We start from the raw sequence: 23,383 nt of genomic DNA, 5'->3' as shown, positions 1-23,383 counted from the left end.
ATGATGGCGACGGTGGTGGCGGTGATGGTGGCGGCGGTGGTGATGATAGACAATGGTGGTGGCGATGACGATGATGATGTTGGTGATGGGGTAATGGTGGTGGTGATGGTGATGGTATGTCAGTGATTGTGGTAATGGTGTTGGGTGGGTATGTGTGTGTATGTGTGTTTGTGCGTATGTTTATAGGTGTGTGTTTATGTGTGGGTATGGGTGTGTGTTTGTGGGGTGTGGGCTTAGGAGTGGGTGGGTAGGGTGTGGTGGGTTGGGGGTGTTAAGGTGGGGGTAAGTATAGATAGGAGTGAGTGTGTGTTTATATTTTAGAAAAATTTTGGAATTTAGGAAAGTGTGGAAAACAATAATTATTGGTTTTCCAAAAATTTCGAATTTCTTTGTAATTTTAGAAAATTTTCAGTGAAAGATTTTGAAAAATAGACGAACTAAACGCGTTTTCAAAATTCTCATTTTTCTTGGAAAACTTTTTTGAAAATTGATCCATTTTTCCACAACTAAACGCCCCTAAAATTTTTGTTTATTAGTGGTATCAAAACGTAATAAGTCAATAAACACTTTAAATAAACAATCTCAAACACCCCTTAAAGTATACAACTTTTTAGGACAAAATAGGAAAAATACTATTAGACCGTATATATACATCTCATTTATTGTTGTATATCCTTTCCTATTTATGCTCTTGTATTTTAGGTAGTTTGTTGTGATGGTTCTGTATATATTCGGTCATTCATAGGTAATGAACATTGCATTTTGCAAACTATTATGGTATCACTTTAGTATTGTGAAAATTGCAACCACAATTGCCATGCTTAATAACACCGATAATAATATAACAAAAATAACTTGTAGATCAAAATCAATATTGTTATTATCATTTTGACAAGAAAGCTTGTCCAATTCTATCCAATCCAATCCAATCCAGTCTATTTATGTTACATAGTCTATGATTTTTGTTAACGATGCAACCATTTATATTGTGATTCAATTGTGTAGAACATAACCCTATATCCTCATGCTTTGAAACACACCAACTATCAATTCGAATGAAAAACTAATCAAAACTTTATTGTAATCAAAACCCTACACACATCACTAAACTTCCAAAATTATCGAAAACCAATAAAACTTAAAGAAAGCACATATTTTTCTTGTATTACAAGATTGAATTTATTGTACTGCATTTGACTTTGACTTTGACTGACGATGGGGCAAGGGGATTAGACACCCGCCCTTGATCTCTAGTTTGTGCAAAAGATATGAATACCCTTTTCATCCCCATCATCAGGATTAGCCCTAGAAAGCTTGTCAAGTCAAATTAACAAACAAAGCCTCAAGATTTTGCCATTATTTTTTCTTGAACAAGTAATGTGTAACCATCCAATCCTCTCCATTATTGTAACCGAATAATTCAGCAACTGAAATGAAGAACGTTCTCCAATACACTGTCCATTTGACTGCTGAATCTTTCCCATATGTTGACTCCATTATCGGCTTTATTGATGCCATGTTTTTATCCATTCTCTTCAGCCACTCTTCACTAATATCATAAACAAAACCATCTCACAAATTAAAGGGGCTAAAATGTAAGATTCGAAACTACTAGGGGCTTAAGTGTAAGAAACCGGCCACATTCTTTGTTTACCTTGTCTGTGCATAATGTTTTCCATTCACAAGCCAGTGGTCAACTACAGAAACATCATCCTACACGAATAATTAAACATCTAATGAAGCCTTGTATATTTAGATATTATTATTTTAACGAGGGTATTTTGGTCTTTTACTAAGAATGGATTTTGAGAGATAACCTGAAAGTAAAGGAGAAGATTTGCTGAAGGCATTGTACCTCCACTGAAAAAGTACCTAGTTATCCAATCATCTTCACTCACATCCTGTGAAATTTGTTTATTTGAAATGTAAGGGTAAAACGGTCATTTAGTCTCGTTCAGTCTAGAAAAGAAACACAACACTTTATCCAGACAAACATCCCTTAAGATTGGTATCGATGTCAACGGGAGAAAAAGGTGAAACAACAAGTGACAAAGACTCGTTGTACAAAAGACGTTAATGCCCTCATACTCATCATAAATAAAAAAGTTTAGCATGCCTACCTCAAAGTGGTAAGCATATGTTTTATGGCAGAAGAAATGAACAAAGAGAAAAGCATCTTCTTTCATCCAATTCGATATCTTCTTGAGAAGATCTTTATAATTTTTCATATGCTGTAAAAGCCAATAAAAAAAATAATAAATTTTATTTATATTATTTCATAAGAAATTTAACATGTTTTTACTTTTTATTATACCTCAAACATTTCAATTGAAAATATACGATCATATGATCCTTCCATTTCAAATGTGCTAATATCTGCCACAATTATCTCCACATTCTGCAGACCAAATTTTCTGTATCAAAAAAAATAATAAATTTTATTTTGTTATTGTTGAGAACATAAATCATGGGAAATTTTGTAAAAAGTTAGGACTTACCCACACTGATCTTCAATGTGAGCTTTTTGGGTGACTGAATTGCAAATTCCAGTAACTTTACAATTACTAAACTTTTTAGCAATATATATAATTAAAGATCCCCAACCACATCCAACATCAAGAACAGTATGCCCATCTTTCAGTTGAGCTTTTTCACAGTAAAGCTCCAACATTGCCACCTCAGCATCCTCTAATGTGCTCAACTTGTCACGAAAATAACAACAGCTACAGAAAAAATGCAACATACTTTCAATGATTTGTTTATTATAAAATCTAGCTAGTTATTTTATGCAATCTTGAATCAGTATTTGGAAAAAATGAAGAGATTGATACCTGTATTTGAAATTCTTCCCAAGCACAAGGTTGAAGAAGGAGGTAGGAAGCTCATAATGTTGAGTTTTAGCATCTTCTGTCTTCACAGCTATTGGCATTTCTTCTAATGCTGCAAGATAACCAATAATTTCACAAATAAATAAATGAATCATATATGTTCTTCCCAATTTTGGAAAGAAGACACTAAAATCGTGTTCAGTTACATAATTAGTCCCTCTAATTGGAGCATATTGTAATCGGACCCTTCACCCTTCCAAATAGGTTTCCAAATCGTTTGCTAAATTCGGGTTTTGACATTCCTAGAAATCAGTCTATTCCTTCAATAATCCATACACAGCTACTGTTGCTCCATAATTAACTCCAATTTAGTGCTAAGAGGAAGATTCGTAAAACTACATGTCTAATTATCCCAAATTTGGGAAAGTGAAAGTGAAACAAATGCGGTAATTAAGTGAAATCGGTAGAACAATTCGAAGATAAAGGTACATTGGGTTTTGAAAACAAATAAGAGAGTTAGATTAGATAGATATGATCTTACAATGAACAAAAGCCATAAGGTCTTGGAGTTGTTCTTGAGAGGTGGGTTTGAAGCAGTTTCGAAGACGACCAGCTAGAAGGAGACGAGTGAGCCTGCGTATAACTGCGTCTGGAAGCAGATTGCGTTCGAGGGAAGTTAGCATCAGCTTCACGGTGGCGTTGTAGGGTACCTGTAGTAAGTTGCTCATTTCTGCGAATTTTGCGTTGAAGATAGGAGAAAGTGGTCGGAGAAGATAAGATTACAGTTTACTTATGGCGGGTGAAATTTAGACAAATAATTGATCTCACCAAACTTTTCAATTGTTTATAGAGTAAATGACAGAAATAGTCCCTACTCAGGTATGGACATATCTACAGTTTTTTCAAGTTTTGGAAAATTAATGTCGACTGTCTTTATGGTTTTTTAATTGAGCACTTTTGGTCCCTGTAGTTGTTATCGTGTATGCCTCTCCGTTACTTTAAAGCCATCACATATGTCATGTGACTATGTGAGGGCTTTTTAGTTTTTAGTCTTTTTCACCCCCCTCACGTTAACGTTTATGTTATGAACCCATAACCAATTTGAAGAGTCGTGTTTTTAGTCACTCTATCTCTATGTATATTATTAATATAATTGGTGCTTGATCACATAGTAAAATATATCTTAGTTTAATTTGTGCTTGATCACAAGAAATGAAGATGATGAACTCTCGGTATCAACTTTCAACTGATGTTTTGTTATCCTCATTAAATCCTCCAATTACATCATCCTCTAATTACATGAATAGTTTAACTTTGGTTTGCATGTTTTTGGACACTTTCTATAATGCATCAACCAAATCATAGGTTATATTTGGTTTTCATTATTTTCAATTGACGTTAAGAAAATTTTGGTGTCTACATGTGGGCATTGGATGAAAATTTTCTTAAGCTATTAGAAGTTACGTGTGGGCATTGGATGAAAATTTTCTTAAGCTAGAATTAGAGGAGGTTGGTCGACATTTTTAATGGTTTACTTTCACTAGTAAACACTATTCGGTAGAGTAACTATAAATGACTTAAAAGGGTAAGGAAAATTTTAAAATGTTCAAAAAAATATCATTATGTTTTTTTAGTACAAAATAAAATACCTTTGAAGTATATTATTTGTATAAAATGTTAGCTCATATGTTGTTAGCCTATATGTTTATGGGCCTTTTAGCTTCTAGCTGATTAGGGTTTGGTCTTAGTTAGTATTTATTCTCCATTTTCTTGTTTGTAGTTTTTATGCTTTTCATTGAGAACCGTGTAATTTCTCTCTTTTAATAATCATATTGTAATATAATCATGCATCAGAGCGGATGTTTGATACGTTGTTAGAAGGTTTTGCAACGGTTATCTGTGGCACCGATCGATCTCTTGCTCCTTTGAAAACTTCTAGGGTTATTGTAGCCATTTCGTTTTCAATATGTTTGATGTTCCTTCGTTGATGTTAGTTTGTTGTTGCTGTTTGATTGGTTGCTTCTGTTGGTTTGTTGCTCTTCTCATTCTCTGATTGGTTGTCTATTGTTGTGGTTATTTATCCATTGTCAACATGACTGTAAATGATGATTCCCTTCAGTCAATCAGTACTCGACTAGATGGAAAGAATTATACATATTGGATTTATGTTATAAACAACTTCCTTCATGGTAAGAATATGTGGGGTTATGTCATTGAGACTAAAGCCAAACCTTCAATGCCTCAAGCTAAGAATTTCGATTTGTTGTTTGATGCTTGGGAGACTGATAACTCCACGGTCATTACTTGGATTAACAATTCTGATATAAAGTCTATTGGTATGCAGTTGGCTAAATATGACACAACAAAGAAAGTTTAGAATCACTTAAAGAGCCTTTATACTCAATTCAACTTTGCTAAACAATATCAGTTGGAATATAATATTCATGCTCTTCAACAAAATGACCAGAATATTCAAGATTTCTATGTTGTTATGTCTGATTTGTGGGATCAATTGACTCTTATTGAATCTAAAGAGTTAAAAGATTTTGAGCCTTATGTTGTTAGGAAGGAAGAACAATGTTTGGTCTAGTTTTTGATGGCGTTGCATTTTAATTTTGAAGGTCTACATGGAACGATTCTTCACCGCTCCCCCTTCCCTCAGTGGATCCTGTTGTTCATGAGTTGATTGCTGAAGAAACTCGTATCAAGTCTCACGCACATAAAAGGGTTTAAAGCAACCTCCATTTCTACTTCCACTCTTGCTGTTCTTGTTGTTTCCTCTAATCAATCTCGACAAACTCCAATGGTTGCTTATGATAAGTGTGAATTCTGTAAAATTAGGGGAGGTAGTAAAATCTAAGAGTATTGTTATTTTCTATTATCAAACTATGTGTATTACACCCAATGTGTCTTGCACCATTTTTATACTTTCACAATCCATCTCCAAAGCATGTTGAATTTCTCTCTCCAATTCAATTCTATTACAAAGGATTAAAGTTGCTTCCAGTGGATATGTTATTGTTAAGTGGATTTGTAGCAGTTCAATTTTAGGGATATGTAAGTGATAGTGTATGCTAATCGTAACTTTATACAAGAAAAGGTACATGTTATCCACAATTTCTAGGGTTGCATGAAACACTTTGGTGTCTACATGCTTAGAGAGTGTAAACATGTTGATTGAATGCAATTATAAGAAGCTTAACTACTTTTTATATGAAACATTTACTTATGGGTTGCTTAAAGAACCATCTGCTGTTTAAACTGTTTTTTCTTGCCCCTTTTAAATCCATGCGTTCTAACTGTTATTATACCATTTTCATCTTTCTTTTGTGTCCTCTCCCTCCCCCCTCTATCTTTTCATTCTTCTTTCCATATGTAAACTAATATAATTCCCGAGAAAGACTCCAAACACAACATGACTTTGTTTTTGGAATATTATAATGAGAAACAGATGCACCACACCAGGTTGATGATAGATAGCAACACTTTACTTCAATCTCAACAGAGAAAAGAAATGGAACAACTTGAGGTAAAATGAAGGATAAAACACATTCTAAGGTCATAGAATTAATAATAACATTTTATTATAAAACAAAACTGTATTGACAATGTTCTTATTAAGTCTATAGATGATGTATTAGGATGTTTTGAAGAAGAAAAAAACATCTTGATTTATTTATTTATTTATAAACAAATAATGTTTTAATATGTATTTAAGTTTTTACGTTTGAATATAAATAAATAAAATATATTTCATGTCAATAAAGTACTTCGATGTTTGTAAATACGATATTTGTTAATAAGATTGGATTGATGATGTTTGAGTATATCTCACAACATTCAATATATAGATAAATATTTGTGTTTCGTATGCCTTATAATTTTTTGACTTTAATTTCAATCATATATCTATATATAAGATATATAAATATATGTATCCCTATACTAATAAAAGAGTAGTTCTTTTGCCATGTGTCACCATATTAGAGATCTTAATTAATGTGTTGACACTTGTCAATTTATTAGTTCTCCATTTTAAATTTATTAGACCATCTCATTAATATGATGCTATTTGTCAATGTATTTATTCTCTATTTTAAATTTTAAAATTTTTATTATTGTTTTCATTAATTCACAAATAAAAAATATTTAATATATATTAAAAAATTAATTTTAGACAAAACTGCAAATTTGGTCCTTGTGGTTTGCCAAAACCTTTGGATGGGGTCCAAATAGTTTCCAGCTTGCACCAAAGGTCCAAAATCAAGGTTTTCATGGGTTTTTAGTCCATTCTGTCATTGACCGTTTGTTTGGAGCCGTTAGTGCCTTCACGTGCCCTCCATGTGAGGGCATTTTGGTCATTTTAGGTCCTAGCCTCCGTTGCCGCCACTTCAATTAATAAGATTGCAGACTGTACTCACTCCTTCGTCTTCTACTCATACCTCTTGATTCAAACGCAAAAACCCTAACGATCGTCTGAAAATTGGATTGTGTTCATGCTTTTGAAAATGTGGGGACTTAGAAATGTTGGAGAGATTGTCAACATTCAAGAAGTTTATGGTAAGATTCAAACTTAGAAAAACTCTGTATTTTATGATCAAGCTTCAAACTTTGAAAAACTCTAACTAATAATCGTCTCTTTCTGTTTTGAAGATGGTTACCCCAACATATTCTCTATTGAACTTCATCACGGAGGGAGTTTCACAAAGTTTCCAAATATCAGGTATATTAATGGCCAAGTAAGGTACTTTGATGTTGTCGACATTGATGAATTTTCTGTTCATGAACTAGACTTGATGATGAGAGAATTAGGGTATGATGGTACTGAAATCATGTATTACCATTTCCGTTTGCCTAATGAAGGATTCGACTTTGGACTCCGAGCATTAGGTAACGATGATGATGTGCGTAATCTCTCACGGTATGTTACCCATAATAACAAAATGATTAAAGTGTACACAGAGCATGGTCAAACGAACTTGCTTACATATTTTATGTCCCCAACTGGTCCAAGAAGGGTTATAATAGAAGACATGGAGAAGCAGGATTCCATTAGACCCTCATCACCTGTAGTTGCTCATGAAGTGGTAACTCCAATCCAAATTGATGTTGGTGAGGGTGATTTAGGGTTAGCATTAACCTTATACAAATCAGCAACACCTGAATTTAGTAGGTCTAAAGGTTGGAAACATAGTAAAGGGGCATCGTCTTGTAGTAGAATGCTTAACTTGGATTGGGAAGGTGCTAAAAAAACAATGGCAAGTGGTGAAGTTGATAAGGGTAAGGGTGTAGAAGGATTTGTAGATGAATTTGTTGTAGTTGATGCAGAAAAAGAGTTAAACAAAGAGATTGATGTGAATGAAGAACTTGATGTGAACAAATCTAATGGTGAGGGTGTAGAAGGATTTGCAGATGAGGGGTATAGAGTTGTCATGGATAATGATCCTCAAGGAGTCAATGAATTTTCAACTAACATCAACATAGATGATGAGTTAATGAAAAACTTTCAACCTTTTGAAGGGTTTGAAGACCAAGATAGCATCCCATTTAATGGGTTTGAAGGCCAAGATAATATTCCTTTCAATGATGAGTGGAGACAAGAGGAGCCTGATGACATTGAGTTTGAGAATCAAAACAGTGAAGATGAAGATAGCGACTTTATGATTGATGAGGACAACATAATTGAAGATGTTGATGTTGACATGGAGGATTTCAATCTAAATATTGATACAGAAGCAGAGTTCAATGGATGTCAAAGAAATGAAGATAGTGATGAAGAAGATGATTTGGAGGTAATTGAAAATGACGAGTGGGATTCACTAAGTGATGACTCAGGGGACAACAGGAAAAGAAGAGAAATGATCAAAGAGCTGGGGAAACAAACCTTATGTTCTGCTGGTGAGGTGCACAAGGTAGCTTTTCATATTGGGCAGAAATATAAAGCCAAGAAAGAATTGAAAGATAAAATTGACCTGCATGCTTTAGAGACAAGGAGGAATATCTCATTCACAAAAAACGACAAGAGTAGATTAACAGCTGTTTGTGATGGAACTGTAGTTTTAAATGCAAGTGGGGTAGGTGGACCTACCTTTGGGAAAAAGGTAAAGGGTAAAGATGTAAACTCAGATAAAGTTAAATGCACATGGAAACTTCATGCATCTAGGTCAAGTGAATAGGACTATTGGTTTATTAAGACCTATAATCAGAAACACATCTGCCTCCAAACACGAAAAATCAGATCTTGCACAGCAACATTTCTTTCCAAACGTATTATGGATCAGATTGAAGCTAATCCTGGACTGCCTGTTCGTGCCCTACAAGAGCAACTCCAATCAACTTATGGAGTTAGTATTTCAGAAGAGAAAGCATTTAGGGCAAAAGCATTAGCCACCAAAAATGTTGCAGGGGATTACGTAAAGCAATATGCAGCTTTGAGAGACTATGTACTAGAGCTATAAAAGACAAATGAAGGTACAACTGTAAAGATTGATGTGGTTTCAGAACCTGTGGTTTCATCCCCAACCAGGCAATTCAGAAGAATATACGTGTGTTTAGGTCCTTTGAAGAAAGGTTTTAAGGCAGGTTTGAGAGAATTTTTAGGCTTAGATGGAGCCTTCATGAAGGGACCTTTCCCAGGTCAAATACTAAGTGCAGTTGGTGTTGATTCCAACAATGGAACCTACCCATTGGCATATGCTGTTGCTGAAAGTGAAAACACTTCAAGTTGGAAATGGTTTCTTCAGTGTCTTGCAGAAGATCTTGACTTGTATTCAAATTCCAACTTCACCTTTATCAGTGATAGACAAAAGGTACTATAGTTACATTTAATATTGCATACTAGTTTCATTACAAACTAATGCTAATTTCTTATTTTGTTTTGGTGACAACAGGGTCTTCTACCAGCCAGAGAACAATTGTTCCCTAATGCAGAACACAGGTTCTGTATTAGACACATATACCAGAACATGAGGAAGTTATTTAAGACTACAGAGTACAAGGAGTATTTTTGGAGGTGTGCTACAGCCACCACCATACCAGAGTTTGAAGCTGTAATGGTAGAGCTAAGGAATTATGACATAGAAGCATATCAATGGCTCTTGAAAATCCCTCCACATCATTGGGCTAGAAGTCATTTTTCAGGTATTTTCTCAATTTGTTGTCTTATTTTTTATTGTAGTATAGATATACACTAACTGTTGTTTTGTTAATGAACTATTAGGAAGGGCAATTTCAGACATGTTATTGAATAACCTTTATGAAGTGTTCAATAGCAAACTTGTAAAAGGGAGAGACAAACCCATTATTAGTTGTTTGGAGTTCATCAGAGAGTACCTTATGAAGAGAGTATGCAATGTGATGAAGGTGTTAAACAAGTGTCAAGGTCCATTAACTCCAACTGGTACTAGGATTTTGGAAGCAAACACAACACTAGCTAGTAAGTATCATGCACGATGGAATGGGGGACAAAAGTATCAGGTTAAAGGTCCATGGAATGATCAACATGTGGTGGACATGGAGAAAAGGGAGTGTAGTTGTAGAAAGTGGGAGCTTACTGGAATTCCTTGCAAACATGCTATTGCAAGCCTAAATGAAATGGCAGACAACAATGAAAAGGTAGGAGAACTATACACCTATGTGAATAAGGTGTATTGGCTTGATACATGGAAAGAGATGTACTCCTTCAAGGTGGAGCCTATCAAAGGTAGAGCCATGTGGCCTAAGAGTGACTGCCCAACAACTCTTGTGCCTCCACCACACAACAAAGCTATAGGCAGACCAAAAAAGAAAAGAAGGATTACAACAGAGGAAAGGATTGAAATCCAGCAATGTAAGAGGCAAGCAAACAGTCAAAGTCAAAATGATAATGAAACTCAATCACTGAGCAGGAAGTTTTTGACTGTGACATGTAGTAAGTGTAAGCAAAAGGGTCACAATGCCAGGACCTGCAAGGCCAAAGATGGGAATTGATGTTTAAGTACTTTTTATGTTTGTCAAGACTTGTTAATGCACTTTAGTTGGTACTTTGTTGCCTTTTTTTGTTCCATTTTGATAATGTACTTTGATGCCCTTTTGATAATGTACTTTAATGCCCTTTGTTGGTAATGATTGTGTTTTGACATTTATCTGTTATGGTCCCCTTTTGGTAATGTTGTTTGTTATTTGTTTATGTTGTACTGTCAAAGCATGAAGATGTTATGGCAATGTACTTAATGTATGCATATAAAACCATTACAATTGCATATTCAAACGTAGAGAAAAACCATTACACTTGCATATCATGTCAAGATCAAACCTTTATAATTTCATATTCATAAAAGGATAAAACCATTACACTTCCCATTGTCATAAAAGCATTACATATACAATGATCCAAAAGATAACACTTTTAAGTGTTACTACCAACAAAAACATATATAAACCACAATTAAACCTTCTAGCACCAAAAGACAACATTTTTAAGTGGTTACTACCAACAAAAAAGTCCTAACCTCTAATTCCTATTTCCAAAACAGCACAAACAACAGAAACAAAACCCACGAGACAAGCAAACACATCTTCAGCTGGCCCACTTCAACCTCATACCTATTCATTGTTCTCAACAATCCTGGTATGATAACAATTGATCTTTGACACATAGGGGGATCGAACCACCCCAAAAATGCACATCTGGATCCCTACAAGAATACATTAAAGTAGAAGAGTTATTGCATAACTACCGAAATATCATAACCTAATATGAGTTTGCTTACCATTTTAGGGCATGCATAGAAACGACGACCAAGGTTTCGTGAAGTCCATGAGGTTCGCACAACAACAACATTCCCACAGAAGCAGAGCACCATTTTTGAATCTCGTAGCATTAGAAGTAGACGAGAGACGAAGAAGAAGAATCCTTTGAGAGACGAAGAAGAAGCCCTTTTTGCTGCTTCTTTGTAAATAAAAATGAAGAAGAGGAAGAGGATTGCGTATGAGTATGTATATAAAGGAGAAATATGATATTATTTAAAATAAGTACCTAAAATGACCAAAATGCCCTCACATGGAGGGCACGTGAAGGCATTAACGGCTCCAAACAAACGGTTAATGACGGAATGGACTAAAAACCCATGAAAACCTTGATTTTGGACCTTTGGTGCAAGCTGGAAACTATTTGGACCCCATCCAAAGGTTTTGGCAAACCACAAGGACCAAATTTGCAGTTTTGTCTTAATTTTACATATTTATTTGAATCAACGATTATAATTTCACATAACTAATAAAAAAATCTCTTAAATTAATAATTTATTTAAAATTACTGATTAATAATTTTGAATTTTTACTATAAAAATTTAATTATTTTTATAATCGTGGTTTCCACGGATTATAAACTAGTGTCGAATATTCATCCCGGTGTTCAGACGAGTCCATCACCTAATAAATATACAAGTTTGCTATGGAAACAAGTTTTTGACATTTATTTAAGATATTCAAGAATCGAAAAACCTTTTTAAAACATGTGGATATTTAGATGGCATAAATTTTAAAAGGCACAAAATAAGGACTATAAAGACAAAATTAATATCTTAGACCAGAAACCCTCGAAAAAAGCCGGAAAGGGAGAGGTGACCTGATAGGTTCATATGCCTAAATCCCAACTGTTTCCATCGTTTTTCACACCATTCCTCTTTCTCTTCTGTTGCTTCAAGCTCCTCCAACCGTGGTAAGTTATAGTTTAACAACTAATTCAAAACTTCCATACTGCTTGTATATATTCCAGTGATTTGCAGTGGGTTTTCATCTGCTATGTGTTTTCGTATGAACTTTTGCAAAACGAAATCGAATCGAGAAGCGATAATCATAAATAACTTCGAAATTGAATGATTTGATCTATCTTTCGTTCCTTTGCGAGTTCTTATCTGTTATTGTTGATGGAAACCCCATCTAATCGTATATTTGATGATATTTGTGGTTTATCTATGTAAGGGTAAAGTTAGAGAGATTCATGTCGGATTATTTGAATGAAATGTAGCTTCTTTTAGGAATGAAAGGGTAGAAAACCAGGAGGGTTCAGACGTCAGATGACTATTTAGCTAATCGGATTCTGTAGCAAATTATGGGGGTTTCCGATGTGTACTTTAGCAAATTTGAATGTAGATTTACCTAATTATCGCAACTTCAAGCACTTAATTATCTGATTTTGATTCTTCAAGTTGGAATAATCATTTTGAAAATGCTAATTCAAACTCCCTCTTATAAAAGATGAAAGTACACCCTTACTTTCATTACATTTTCATTGCCTTTGCACTGTAGTTTCTTTGTTTGTTTAGTGTGGCTATCGGCTGCTTTTGGTGCTTAAATTTCTAGCATACTTCAATAACATAATTCTAAAGATATCAAAACTAGCTTTTTAAATTGATATTGTTGTTGAATTTATGTGAAGATAATGATGCTGCCGAATGAGGAGGAATCTTCAAAGATAACCATTGATGACTTTGGAAGCTCAAGGCTATTGCACGATATAGAAGAAATAAGCAAAGCCCTATATCTACACGACCCACCAAAGCCTTCAATAGATCAAACCCCAAGAAAATCAAAGTATGTAAACGACAATGTCTTATCAAATCAGAAGAAATCTTCTATATGGAAATGGAAGCCTTTAAAAGCCCTAACTCATATCCGAAATCATAGATTAACTTCTTCTTTCTTTCTCCATGTCCATTCCATAGAAGGATTGCCATTAAATTTCAATGATCTTAGCTTATGTGTCTGTTGGAAAAGAAAACACGAGGTTTTAAAAACTCGTTCGATACATGTTAAAGAAGGTTTTGCAGGGTTTGAAGAGACATTGAGTCATCAATGCTCAATATATATAGGTAAAACCGATCATGATAATTTAGCTAAATATGAACCTAAGCTTTCTTTACTCTATGTTTCACTAGTTGGTGCTCCAAGTTTAGATCTTGGGAAGCATTGGATTGATCTCACAAGATTGCTTCCACTAACTTTAATGGAGTTAGAAGAAGAAAAGAACCGAAATGGAAAGTGGAAAACGAGTTTTAAGCTTATGGGTAAGGCAAAAGGCGCGATAATAAATGTGAGTTTTGGGTTTTCTTTATCTGGGAATCTTGGAAAGATTCCTGATAAAGTAAACGGGAATCTTGGAATGATTCCATATAAAGGAAGTGAGAATCTTGGTAAGATTCAAGATAGAGGAAATGGGGCGAGTTATAATGGAATGCTTCAAAGGGTCAAAAGCATTCCTAGTAACTCGAGGCGTAGGACCCACGCATCAAGTTTATCTTTCAATATGACATCTGGGCCATCGATTTCTTTACTTTATGAGTTACTTGATGATCCGAAACCAAGTTCTTTAAATGATGTTTATGATGAGGAGTTTACATTCATTGATAAAGGTGTTGAATTTGCTCAAAAAGATCAAGATAATGTTGAATTTGTTGAGAATTCTTGTATAGAGACAATTGATGTTTCTGAATTATTCGCGATTGATGAAGATAACGATAAAATAAGTGGTAATTTGGAAACCGAGACTTTTCTTGATGAAAATCTTGATGATAATCTTGAAGAGCTCGAATTATTTTTGCAAAATCTCTCAACAGAATCACCCGAATTGGATTTTTCATTTCAAAAAAACCCATTTCTTGAAGACAATTCAAGAAGTGAAATTGTTCGATCACGTAGCTTAGATGACTTAACAAAAACCATCGTTAACGATTTCATGAACTTTCTTGGTTCTGATAGTGAGCCGGAGTCTCCAAGAGAGCGTCTTTTGCGACAGTTTGAGAAAGAAACTCAAATTGTCGTTAAAAACTTCGACTTTGATCTTGATGTTGAAGAAGAGGAAAGAGACACTTCCAATGTTTTCAATTCATCTTTTCTATTTCAAGAAATTGATGAAGTGGAAGTCGTGGGGCCCAGGGTGGGGGAGTCTTTGATAAGTAGAAGGAAAGCTAAAATGCTTGAGAACTTAGAAACCGAAGCTTTAATGGAGGAATGGGGGTTAAACGAGAGGGCATTTCAAAACTCTCCAAGAACGAATTCCGGTGCGTTTGGGAGTCCGGTTTATTGTTCGCCGGAAAGGCTGCCGGAGTTGCCGCCTATTGGCGGTGGTTTGGGTTCGTTTTTGAAGATGGGAAATGGTGGTTTTTTGAAATCTATGAGTCCTTTGGTTTTTAGAAGAGCTAAAAATGGTGAGAGATTGATTGTGCAAGTTTCTAGCCCAGTTGTGTTGCCTATGGCCATGGGGTCTAATGGTTTTGATATAATGCGGAAATGGGCGGCAGTTGGTGGTGAAAAGATGATCATCCAGGCTGCTCGTTTGATGCCCATGGAAGAAATTACTGGGAGGAGATTGCAAGAATTCGAAATTGAGGTGCTTGAGAGGTTAGTCGATTTATTTAAATCAAGTTATAGTTGATAAAACATCATTTCCTATTCTTTATTTTTTTGTCAAATCTTTCAATGTCTGTTTTAATAGACAACCTTGTTCTGAGACTGAGACCGATGTGTCAATCAGACAAAAACCGTAATTTATTTTCCCACCAAAAAAGGTATTACAAGGTGGAACAGAGATTCACTCTCGATCTTGATATTGATCTCTTGTCTGTGCAAAAGACGAAAATGTCCTCCTTATCCTCATCATCAAAAATAGCCATAGAAAGTTTGTTTAGTCCTGTCCAGTCCAATCCAGTTCAGTCAGTGTAACACATGCAGCCTTCGGCTGCATGTGTAGGATGGAACTAAATTGAACTGGACAAGACTAAACAAACTTTCTATGGCTATTTTTGATGATGAGGATTAGGAGGGCATTTTCGTCTTTTGCACAGACAAGTGATCGAGATCGAGATCGAGAGTGAGTCTCTATTCCACCTTGTAACACCTTTTTGTGTGGGAAAATAAATTACAGTTTTTGTCGTATGTGTAACAAACATACCCTAACGAATGCAATATTTTAAGCAGGAGGCATGAATTACTTCCCGAATCAGATCTCATTTACCCCGAGATCAATTCAGAATATGTTTCAGTGGACGAAATTGCCCCTTCAGCAATTGAAAAAATTCAACACCTCTTAATCGAAGGATTAAGAATCCAATCCGGTATCCCAACCGAAGAACCTCCCTCGAGCATCACTGTCAACTCGGATTCAACAAGCAATACCGACATCGAAAAACTATTAGCCATGTCTGTATCATTGGACGAGTGTCTAAGGTCGGAAAATCATGGGCATTTTAGTAATTTCACGTTAGCGTTACGGTTATTACTCAGAGACCCGTTCCGAGACTATGAACCCGTTGGCATTCCAATGTTTGCATTAATTCATGTTGAGCGGGATCAAACCGAAACCACAATCAAACCCGTGTTTAAAATTAATGAGATTCATGTCACGGGGTTTAGAGTCGACCTTCAAAAGAACCAATCGGGGTCCAGATGGTTGCATTCTAGTGGGATGAATGGAAAGATGAAAAGGCGTCAATTTTCCAAATCAAATGCTTTAGTGAAATCGTCTATAAGATCTATGAACATGAAGCATGAAGAAACATTGTGGAGTGTTTCTTCTTATGTTCATGGTGAAGTTTCTAAGTGGAAAGAGTTGTCGGGAATGAGTTTATACGTAAGGAACCCTGATATCGTATTTAAATGAGAAATAGTAACATATTTTCATGTGAATTTTGTGGTATAATGAAGGTAGATATGATATTTGTTTCTTGAGATATATAGGTATGTATGATTAAAAAGGTTAAATACAAGAAATAGCGACCTATTTTTGTTGATTTGTATGTCCTTGTTTATATTGATTGTGAATAGTCAATATAAAAGATTTGGATTTTTAGAGGGAGGTTTTTTTTACAAAGGATATTGATACATTTTCTTGATAGCTTAAAATTAGAAGTGCTTGATATTGTTTTTTGGGACACAAGGATTAGTTGATTAGAACATGTAAAGGAGAATAAAAAGCCTTTTTATGCCTAGTAATAAGACCAAATTGTTTCATGGCCAAAATAAGGTCACATCTGTTGGGTGATTTTATACGCACCGATAATAAAGTCAAAACCACTATTAATTGCTAACTATACTCTATAGACACCAAAATCAAAAGTTAACTTATCATTAACTTATTTATTATTTTCTTTAAAAATAATATAATTTCAACCAATCAAAATAATTAAATAATTAAACAGAGTGTTTATATAGTCAATTGTGATGTATTTTAACCAACCTCATAATTAAGTCAAAACGAATGATAGTAAAGTCAAGTAAAACAAATATTAAAAAATATAATAATTATCTTTAATCAATGATATGATAGTATATTTTTTTTTAAACTATTTTTCACATTTTTGTTTTTGTTTTGATTAATTAATTATTATATTAATATTTGTAATTAATTAATATTATACGTACTATCATAATTATTGAATTTTTATTTGTCTTTGTTTAGTTTCATATCAATATTTTATTTTTATTTTCCGTAATGATTAAGCTAGTATTAATCTCCGATTATTTCTTAGACGAGAGATGGTCGTCTCGGCCACAACTAGTTGATTAAGACAATTAGTAAATTATGATATTTGTCATATCAATGATGCCTAGCTTTTTTTTTTTTTTTTCTTTTATTATTACTAACGTCAAACAAAAACATATTAAAAAAACACAGTTACAACTATTTTTGACCAACACAACTAAAATAAATAAAAATTACAATTTTTATTTACCATCGTTTTGTCAAACAGTGTTATATTTTAATTTTATTAAAAGCGCATTAATATTAACAATAAAATATGTAATATTAATAATTTATAAATTAATTTTATTAATTATTAGGGACATTAACTATATAAATAATACAATTATTACGTGGTGCATTTGTGGAATATATGCATTTAGTCGAACATTATATATTATTTCCCATCCACCTGAACGTTTTGATCTGTTGTGATGCCAAATGGACAAAACTGTAAGCGTTAGATGTAATTCTTGTAAATCAATTTTCACATAATGGTCATTATGAACGTAGACGATAACAATAGATCTATGATGAGAGATTTCTTGCAGGCCATGTTAAAACAGAAAACAAGTCGATGAACCTTGCTTATCTGAAAAATAGACGATTACACCATACTTGTTAGTAATGAGGAAACCAGTATCCGACATAATCATCTAATATTCATTTTGTGCAGAACCCAATCCATTAAAACTCTACGAGTGATGTAAGTTATTTATAGAATCCTAAAAAATCATTGCGTACAATTCCCAATTTGCTAATAACTTGTTTTGTAACTCATGAAATAATCAGACTTTGTCCTAAACTAGATTTGATAAAATACTCTTGTTGATGAAGAACATCATGAAATCTTGGTAATACTAAATAATTGAACTTTACGTCATCGATAGTAAAATGTTGGGTAAATTAAAGGACCATAAATGAAAATATAGTTAAATCATTTTAATTTGATCATATTGGGATTCAATTAATACAACACACTTACTAAACAAATGAACATTAAGCCATTTATATTAAAATGGGAGATAACTTAAAGTGCCACAAATGTAAATATATTTATACTATTTTGATTTGATCATAGTGAGATTCAGTTAGTACAATGTACTTCTTAAACAATTGAACTTTAGGCATTTATAGAAAAATGTGGGGTAATTAAAAAGACCATAAATATAAATATAGTTATAGTATTTTGATGTGATTTCATATTTTACTTTTACTATAAACATGTTTATATTAACAACAAAATATGTAATATTAATAATTTATAAATTAATTTTATCAGTTGTAACACCCAAGTCTTGATTACACTTTTCCCATACTTTTATCGATGGTTTTAAAGTCTAAGGAAATGTAGAAGTGAAAACTGAAGCTTGAAGGAATTAATCGTAAAAACATGAAAAATTTATGGAATTATACTGAAGGCACCAGGGCACCATTTAGGGGCGTTAGGGCGCCCAGACTCATGGGTTAAATGTGTTTAGGGTTTTGAGGATATTTAAGGTGCATTAACTCCAAGTGTTTATCATTTCCCTGCCTCCATTAACCTTGGATTGACCTTGAAGGAACCCTAGCCTCCCTTTCATAGTTTTTGAGCTCCTCCCCCCTCCTCTCATCCATATTGTTGCATTTTTACGACTTTAGAGTGAAGTGTTCTTGAAAGATTTGGCATTAAAGCTTTGCAACTAAAGAAATCAGCTCTCATTCATCTTCTAGACCTTGGTATGTTTTAATGATTCAAGCTTTATTGGTTTTCACCTTTAGATCTAAGAGTATTTGGAGTTTTAGTACAATATTTTATGTTTTGTTCCCTTTTATGGCTTGATCTATGGAGTTTGGACAACTCCATTATCTTAAAATCATGTTTGGCTTCAGATCTGACCTTTTTTTGGAGTTTAGAGTACATGTATGTGCTCTCTTAATTCCATCCTTGAAGAAAAATGCAATCTTGGATATTTCGGAAACTAGGGCTTTAGATATAGTTTGTTTGTGGTGTTCTAATGGATAAAGTTGGAAACTTTATCCATTAAAGCATCATTAAGAATCATTTCTGAGAGTTGGAGCTTTGACTTAATGGATTAAGTCAAAATAAGCTTTGGAAACTAGCCTGGGCATCTTTTTAGGAGCGTCGGGGCATCATTAGGTTTTTTGATCCACCTATGTTTTGTTCCGAAGTCGATTATTTTGTCCTATAGTGGGTGTGTGGGTATGTGTGTGTGTGTGTGTGGGGGGGGGGGGGGGGGGGGCAGAAGATGGCGTAGGGAGCCTTTAGCCATAAGTTTGGCTTTTTGACTAAGTTTGACCATGGGACAAACTTTAGGATTTTGGGTCATAGATTGAGGTTTGACTTTTATCTAATGTCTAGGTGGATCATGAGACTGACCTTTACTTTTATTAGCATGCAGTTGTGATTTTTGGGTTTCTGCGACGTAAGTTTTGTCACTATACTATGTAGGACACTAGGTGTCGATGTACGCTTGACTGTCTTTATGACTGTGCGTGAAAGACTATGGGTGTATAATAACACTTGTATAAAAGACTATGGTTGAATCATAACACCTTTATGAAATATTATAGTTGGATCATAGCACTGACATGAAAGACTATGGTTGGATAATAACATGAAAGACTGTAGTTGCACTATATCAATGAAAATGAGTGTAGGATATGGTTGGATCATAACATTCACGTATGTATGTAGTTGATATGACTTTATTTAACTATATATTTTAGACAATTATCTTAATATATTTAATTAAAATGATATATTTTAAGATTTATGATACTTAATATGCTTTGAAATGTTCAATTACAATTAAAATGAGAGATGAGATGCAAAAGGAGGAGAACGGAGTTGAAAAATACGCAAAAAAGATGTTGTTGACAGATTGACCGCTCCTTAGTGTTTTGAATGTATCTAATGACTCGTAACTCGATCAAGGAGATTCAAGATGTTTTGAAAACTAGGCAAAATTTTGGACAACTTTTGTGTTTTTGAAAAATACCGATTCCCAGTTCCCACACCACCGCCTGGAAAACCAAAAAATTAATGGACAACAAGGATTCCATCTCCCATGGCGTGACAAGTCCTTTTCCATGTCGTGGCGTCACTGTAACCTATAAATAGAGCCTAAAATGAGTCCTAATGATATATCTTCAAAGCTAGTTCATTCCCTACAAAAATAAATCTCAGAAGTACCGTTTTGAGGGTCTAGAAGGAGGTCGAAAGGCCATTAAACTGATGTGGAATGAATATCTGAAGGATTCAAGAGCTGATTCATGACATGAATCATTCGGTTTGTTGTTCTGAGTATAATTAACATTCCAATTCCTTGATATCTGGTGGATGATTTGTATCTAGTTTTTTTACTAAAACTCTTGTGTATTTTCTAATGTAATGCTAGAGGATGGTTGTTGGATTAGGCCCCATGGTGTTTACTTTTTGTTTAAAGGAGAATTTTGCATTAGTTTATTGTTTGTTGGAATTTTGGAAGCATAATTCTCCAAACATTTCTTGTGATCATTTACCTATTTAATGTGAGAGAGACCCACACAATCAACTACCAAATATTTGGTAATTCATTCTCTCATTAAAGATATAAATCACAATGTCCGCATAACAGGAAATATTGTAGCATTATACCAGGACTAAAACCTATTAAAGCAAATACTTTATCCATGGATACTTTAGGACAACCATGTGAAAGGTCTCTCTCAACATTAAAGAGATAAATCATAATGTCCACATAACAAGAAATGTAATGCACTATGCCAGAACTTATATAAACCTATTAAAGCTAATACTTCATCTATGTAAACTTAGGACAACCATGTGAAAGACTGCTTCATAGCAGTTAAAAACAATTATATTCTAAAACGATTCATAACCTTTGTCGGTTGAAGAAAATAAGTAACCGAACTACAACTTTCTTTTCAATAAGCTAGTGATGGAGTAAGCTTAGAAAAACTACTATACTTTAGGATACATTAACAAATCGTAGTACAAGCTATCAGTAGTTAGAAGGGCGTTGGTGGTTGTGAATACCCTCGTAGGTTGTGATTACATATCGTGCATCCTCTACATCCCTTTCAACTCTCTTTTTCACCGAACATCCTGCTGCTGAACAACGATAATAATTCCTGCAAATATATTTATACAATGTCAACAAATTCCCAACATGAACTATATTAGTTTGTATGAAATTACATAATCAACATGTACCTTGGGTTTGGACTGTTTTTAACCATCTTTTTGCCATATTTCCTCCACTTAAAACCGTCATCTAGGATCTCAACTTGGGATTTAGTTTTGAAGGCGACTTTCTCTTTTTTGCCATTTTGAGCATGCCCAAATCCTGTGGCCCCTAGTTACAAAAAAAAAAAAAAAAACGCTTATTAGATACTTCATGTTTGTAAATCGAATAAACACCCCCCTTGCACCCCCCACCAACATGCTATACAATTAATATGGTAAAGGTAAATTAAAATGTCCGGAGCAAGAAAAGAATAGTCATGAACCCGACAAATAATATGGATTCTTTATAGCTTGTAGCCAGGGATTTGTTTTTTCGCGTGCAAGTGTATGTTTGTATTTGTGGATTATATATGACATAAATCACTAATTAAAATGGTTAACAATAGGATATATAAATGTTTATGTAAAAGGATTATATTTTTGTAGTAACCCTACTCCATTACTACCCTACCACAAAAGCATCATGTGACATGAAAATAAGTAATCTAGATGGGGTGGACGTATAGAAGGGGAGCCCAACGGGCATTGGAATTGAAACTCAACACTAAATTTACGCAATCTTGAACCCTCGATGGTTTTAGCAAAGATCACCCTAGATCGTTTTACTTGTGTGTGATTTAGTATACGAAAAAGAATTCCTATATATGATGTTAATTAAGATCAAATGAGTTTACTTACTGCCGCTACTTCCATGAAGATGGCTGTTGCTGCTGCTACTTCCGATCGACAGACCACCATCTTCAATGGTGGCAGAGGGGTGAACGGGAGTATGATCTTGATACTCAGGAACAGTGGATGCTTTATCTTCAGTTATCCAATCATCAAAGCTGAGAAAGCTCTCAACAAACTCATAAGTTTGCTGGTTTGGAACATCATAGTCCATGTCAGGCGAGTCTACTGATCTGTAACTGTAGGCTTTAGACATTTGATGATCATAATAATTCATTTTGATATGCAAGTTGAGGGTTTGCTGTTCTTGATGATATATCATCTCTAATGGAGGTTTCGTAGCTACCTTCCTAGAAGCATGAAAGAAGGTTCGTAGTGTGTCGTGTGTAGCCGTGGCAGTGGAGGCTGCTATTTAAAAGTTTGAAAGCATTAATTGGTCCCATGAGAACTATTGAAAACGATGGTTATGATGTTAGTTTTTGCACATTATTATAAGAAAATAGAATTAGGAAGCTGTGTAGGAAATTGGTAAATTGATGGGACTAGGATGATGCTTGTTTGTAACTAATAAGCTCATGCGTCACCTAAGGCAACAACATATAAGCACTTAAGGATGGTGTTTCTCAAGTAATATATACAAGACATGACGGTTTTATACTGTGTTTGATATGTATTAAATTATGTCAATGGATAATAACTGTAATTTTGTGTCACACCCAAAAAGATGGACCAAATGAGAAAACGATTTGTTTTGTGTTAAAGACATGAATATCTTCTTAAACCTAAAAAGCTTTTATAATCTTATCCCATTCTATTTTATCCTATAAAACAAACACAATCTAGAAGTCAAATATACTATTTTTGTAAGATTATTATTGTATAAAAAATAATTAGATATGCTTAAATATTATAAAAGAAAAAACAAAAAAACTTTGGTGCAAGATAAGCACGTTAGTATAAAAATGGAACTTTGTATTTGAAAAGTAATAGGATTGACTTGAAAAGTCAATTGTGAGGAAAGACCGAGGGGGAATAGACTGAAGGTGATGATAAAAGGAAGACTTGTGAGTGGACTTTTGGGTTTATTTTGTGGCTTGTAGCTCATGCTATAGACCAACCCTTTTGTAACGCCAA

At 34.2% G+C, this 23,383-nt stretch overlaps 4 protein-coding genes across 4 annotated transcripts; 2 read left to right on the top strand and 2 right to left on the bottom strand.

The window, feature by feature from the left end:
* Positions 1–1,118: 1,118 nt before the first annotated feature.
* On the bottom strand, positions 1,119–3,659 carry LOC145005979 ((S)-coclaurine N-methyltransferase-like). The gene is made up of 8 exons (XM_078965077.1): positions 3,370–3,659; positions 2,832–2,940; positions 2,499–2,723; positions 2,315–2,414; positions 2,121–2,231; positions 1,818–1,901; positions 1,655–1,713; positions 1,119–1,549 (listed from the first exon to the last, which is right to left on the bottom strand). Exons 1-8 carry the CDS (start codon positions 3,554–3,556, stop codon positions 1,357–1,359), a joined length of 1,068 nt encoding a protein of 355 aa, XP_078821203.1. The 5' UTR covers positions 3,557–3,659; the 3' UTR covers positions 1,119–1,356.
* A 5,441-nt stretch (positions 3,660–9,100) lies between these two features.
* LOC145007077 (uncharacterized) lies at positions 9,101–10,796 on the top strand. Its single transcript, XM_078966075.1, has 4 exons — positions 9,101–9,271; positions 9,314–9,637; positions 9,719–9,968; positions 10,048–10,796. The coding sequence occupies exons 1-4, from the start codon at positions 9,101–9,103 to the stop codon at positions 10,794–10,796; spliced, it is 1,494 nt and encodes a 497-aa protein (XP_078822201.1).
* Positions 10,797–12,376: 1,580 nt separating this feature from the next.
* Positions 12,377–16,597, top strand: LOC145005167 (protein PLASTID MOVEMENT IMPAIRED 1-RELATED 2-like). The gene is made up of 3 exons (XM_078964216.1): positions 12,377–12,528; positions 13,249–15,209; positions 15,786–16,597. Exons 2-3 carry the CDS (start codon positions 13,252–13,254, stop codon positions 16,465–16,467), a joined length of 2,640 nt encoding a protein of 879 aa, XP_078820342.1. The 5' UTR covers positions 12,377–12,528; positions 13,249–13,251; the 3' UTR covers positions 16,468–16,597.
* Positions 16,598–21,158: 4,561 nt separating this feature from the next.
* On the bottom strand, positions 21,159–22,635 carry LOC145006443 (uncharacterized). Its single transcript, XM_078965530.1, has 3 exons — positions 22,259–22,635; positions 21,548–21,689; positions 21,159–21,465 (listed from the first exon to the last, which is right to left on the bottom strand). Exons 1-3 carry the CDS (start codon positions 22,569–22,571, stop codon positions 21,336–21,338), a joined length of 585 nt encoding a protein of 194 aa, XP_078821656.1. The 5' UTR covers positions 22,572–22,635; the 3' UTR covers positions 21,159–21,335.
* Positions 22,636–23,383: the final 748 nt, after the last annotated feature.

The sequence above is a fragment of the Lactuca saligna genome, chromosome 7 (genome assembly GCF_052625555.1).
Source record: "Lactuca saligna cultivar CGN05327 chromosome 7, ASM5262555v1, whole genome shotgun sequence".
Taxonomy (NCBI): domain Eukaryota; kingdom Viridiplantae; phylum Streptophyta; class Magnoliopsida; order Asterales; family Asteraceae; genus Lactuca; species Lactuca saligna.
The sequence above is the reverse complement of the archived record's forward strand: the minus strand, read 5'-3'. Positions and strand labels throughout refer to the sequence as shown.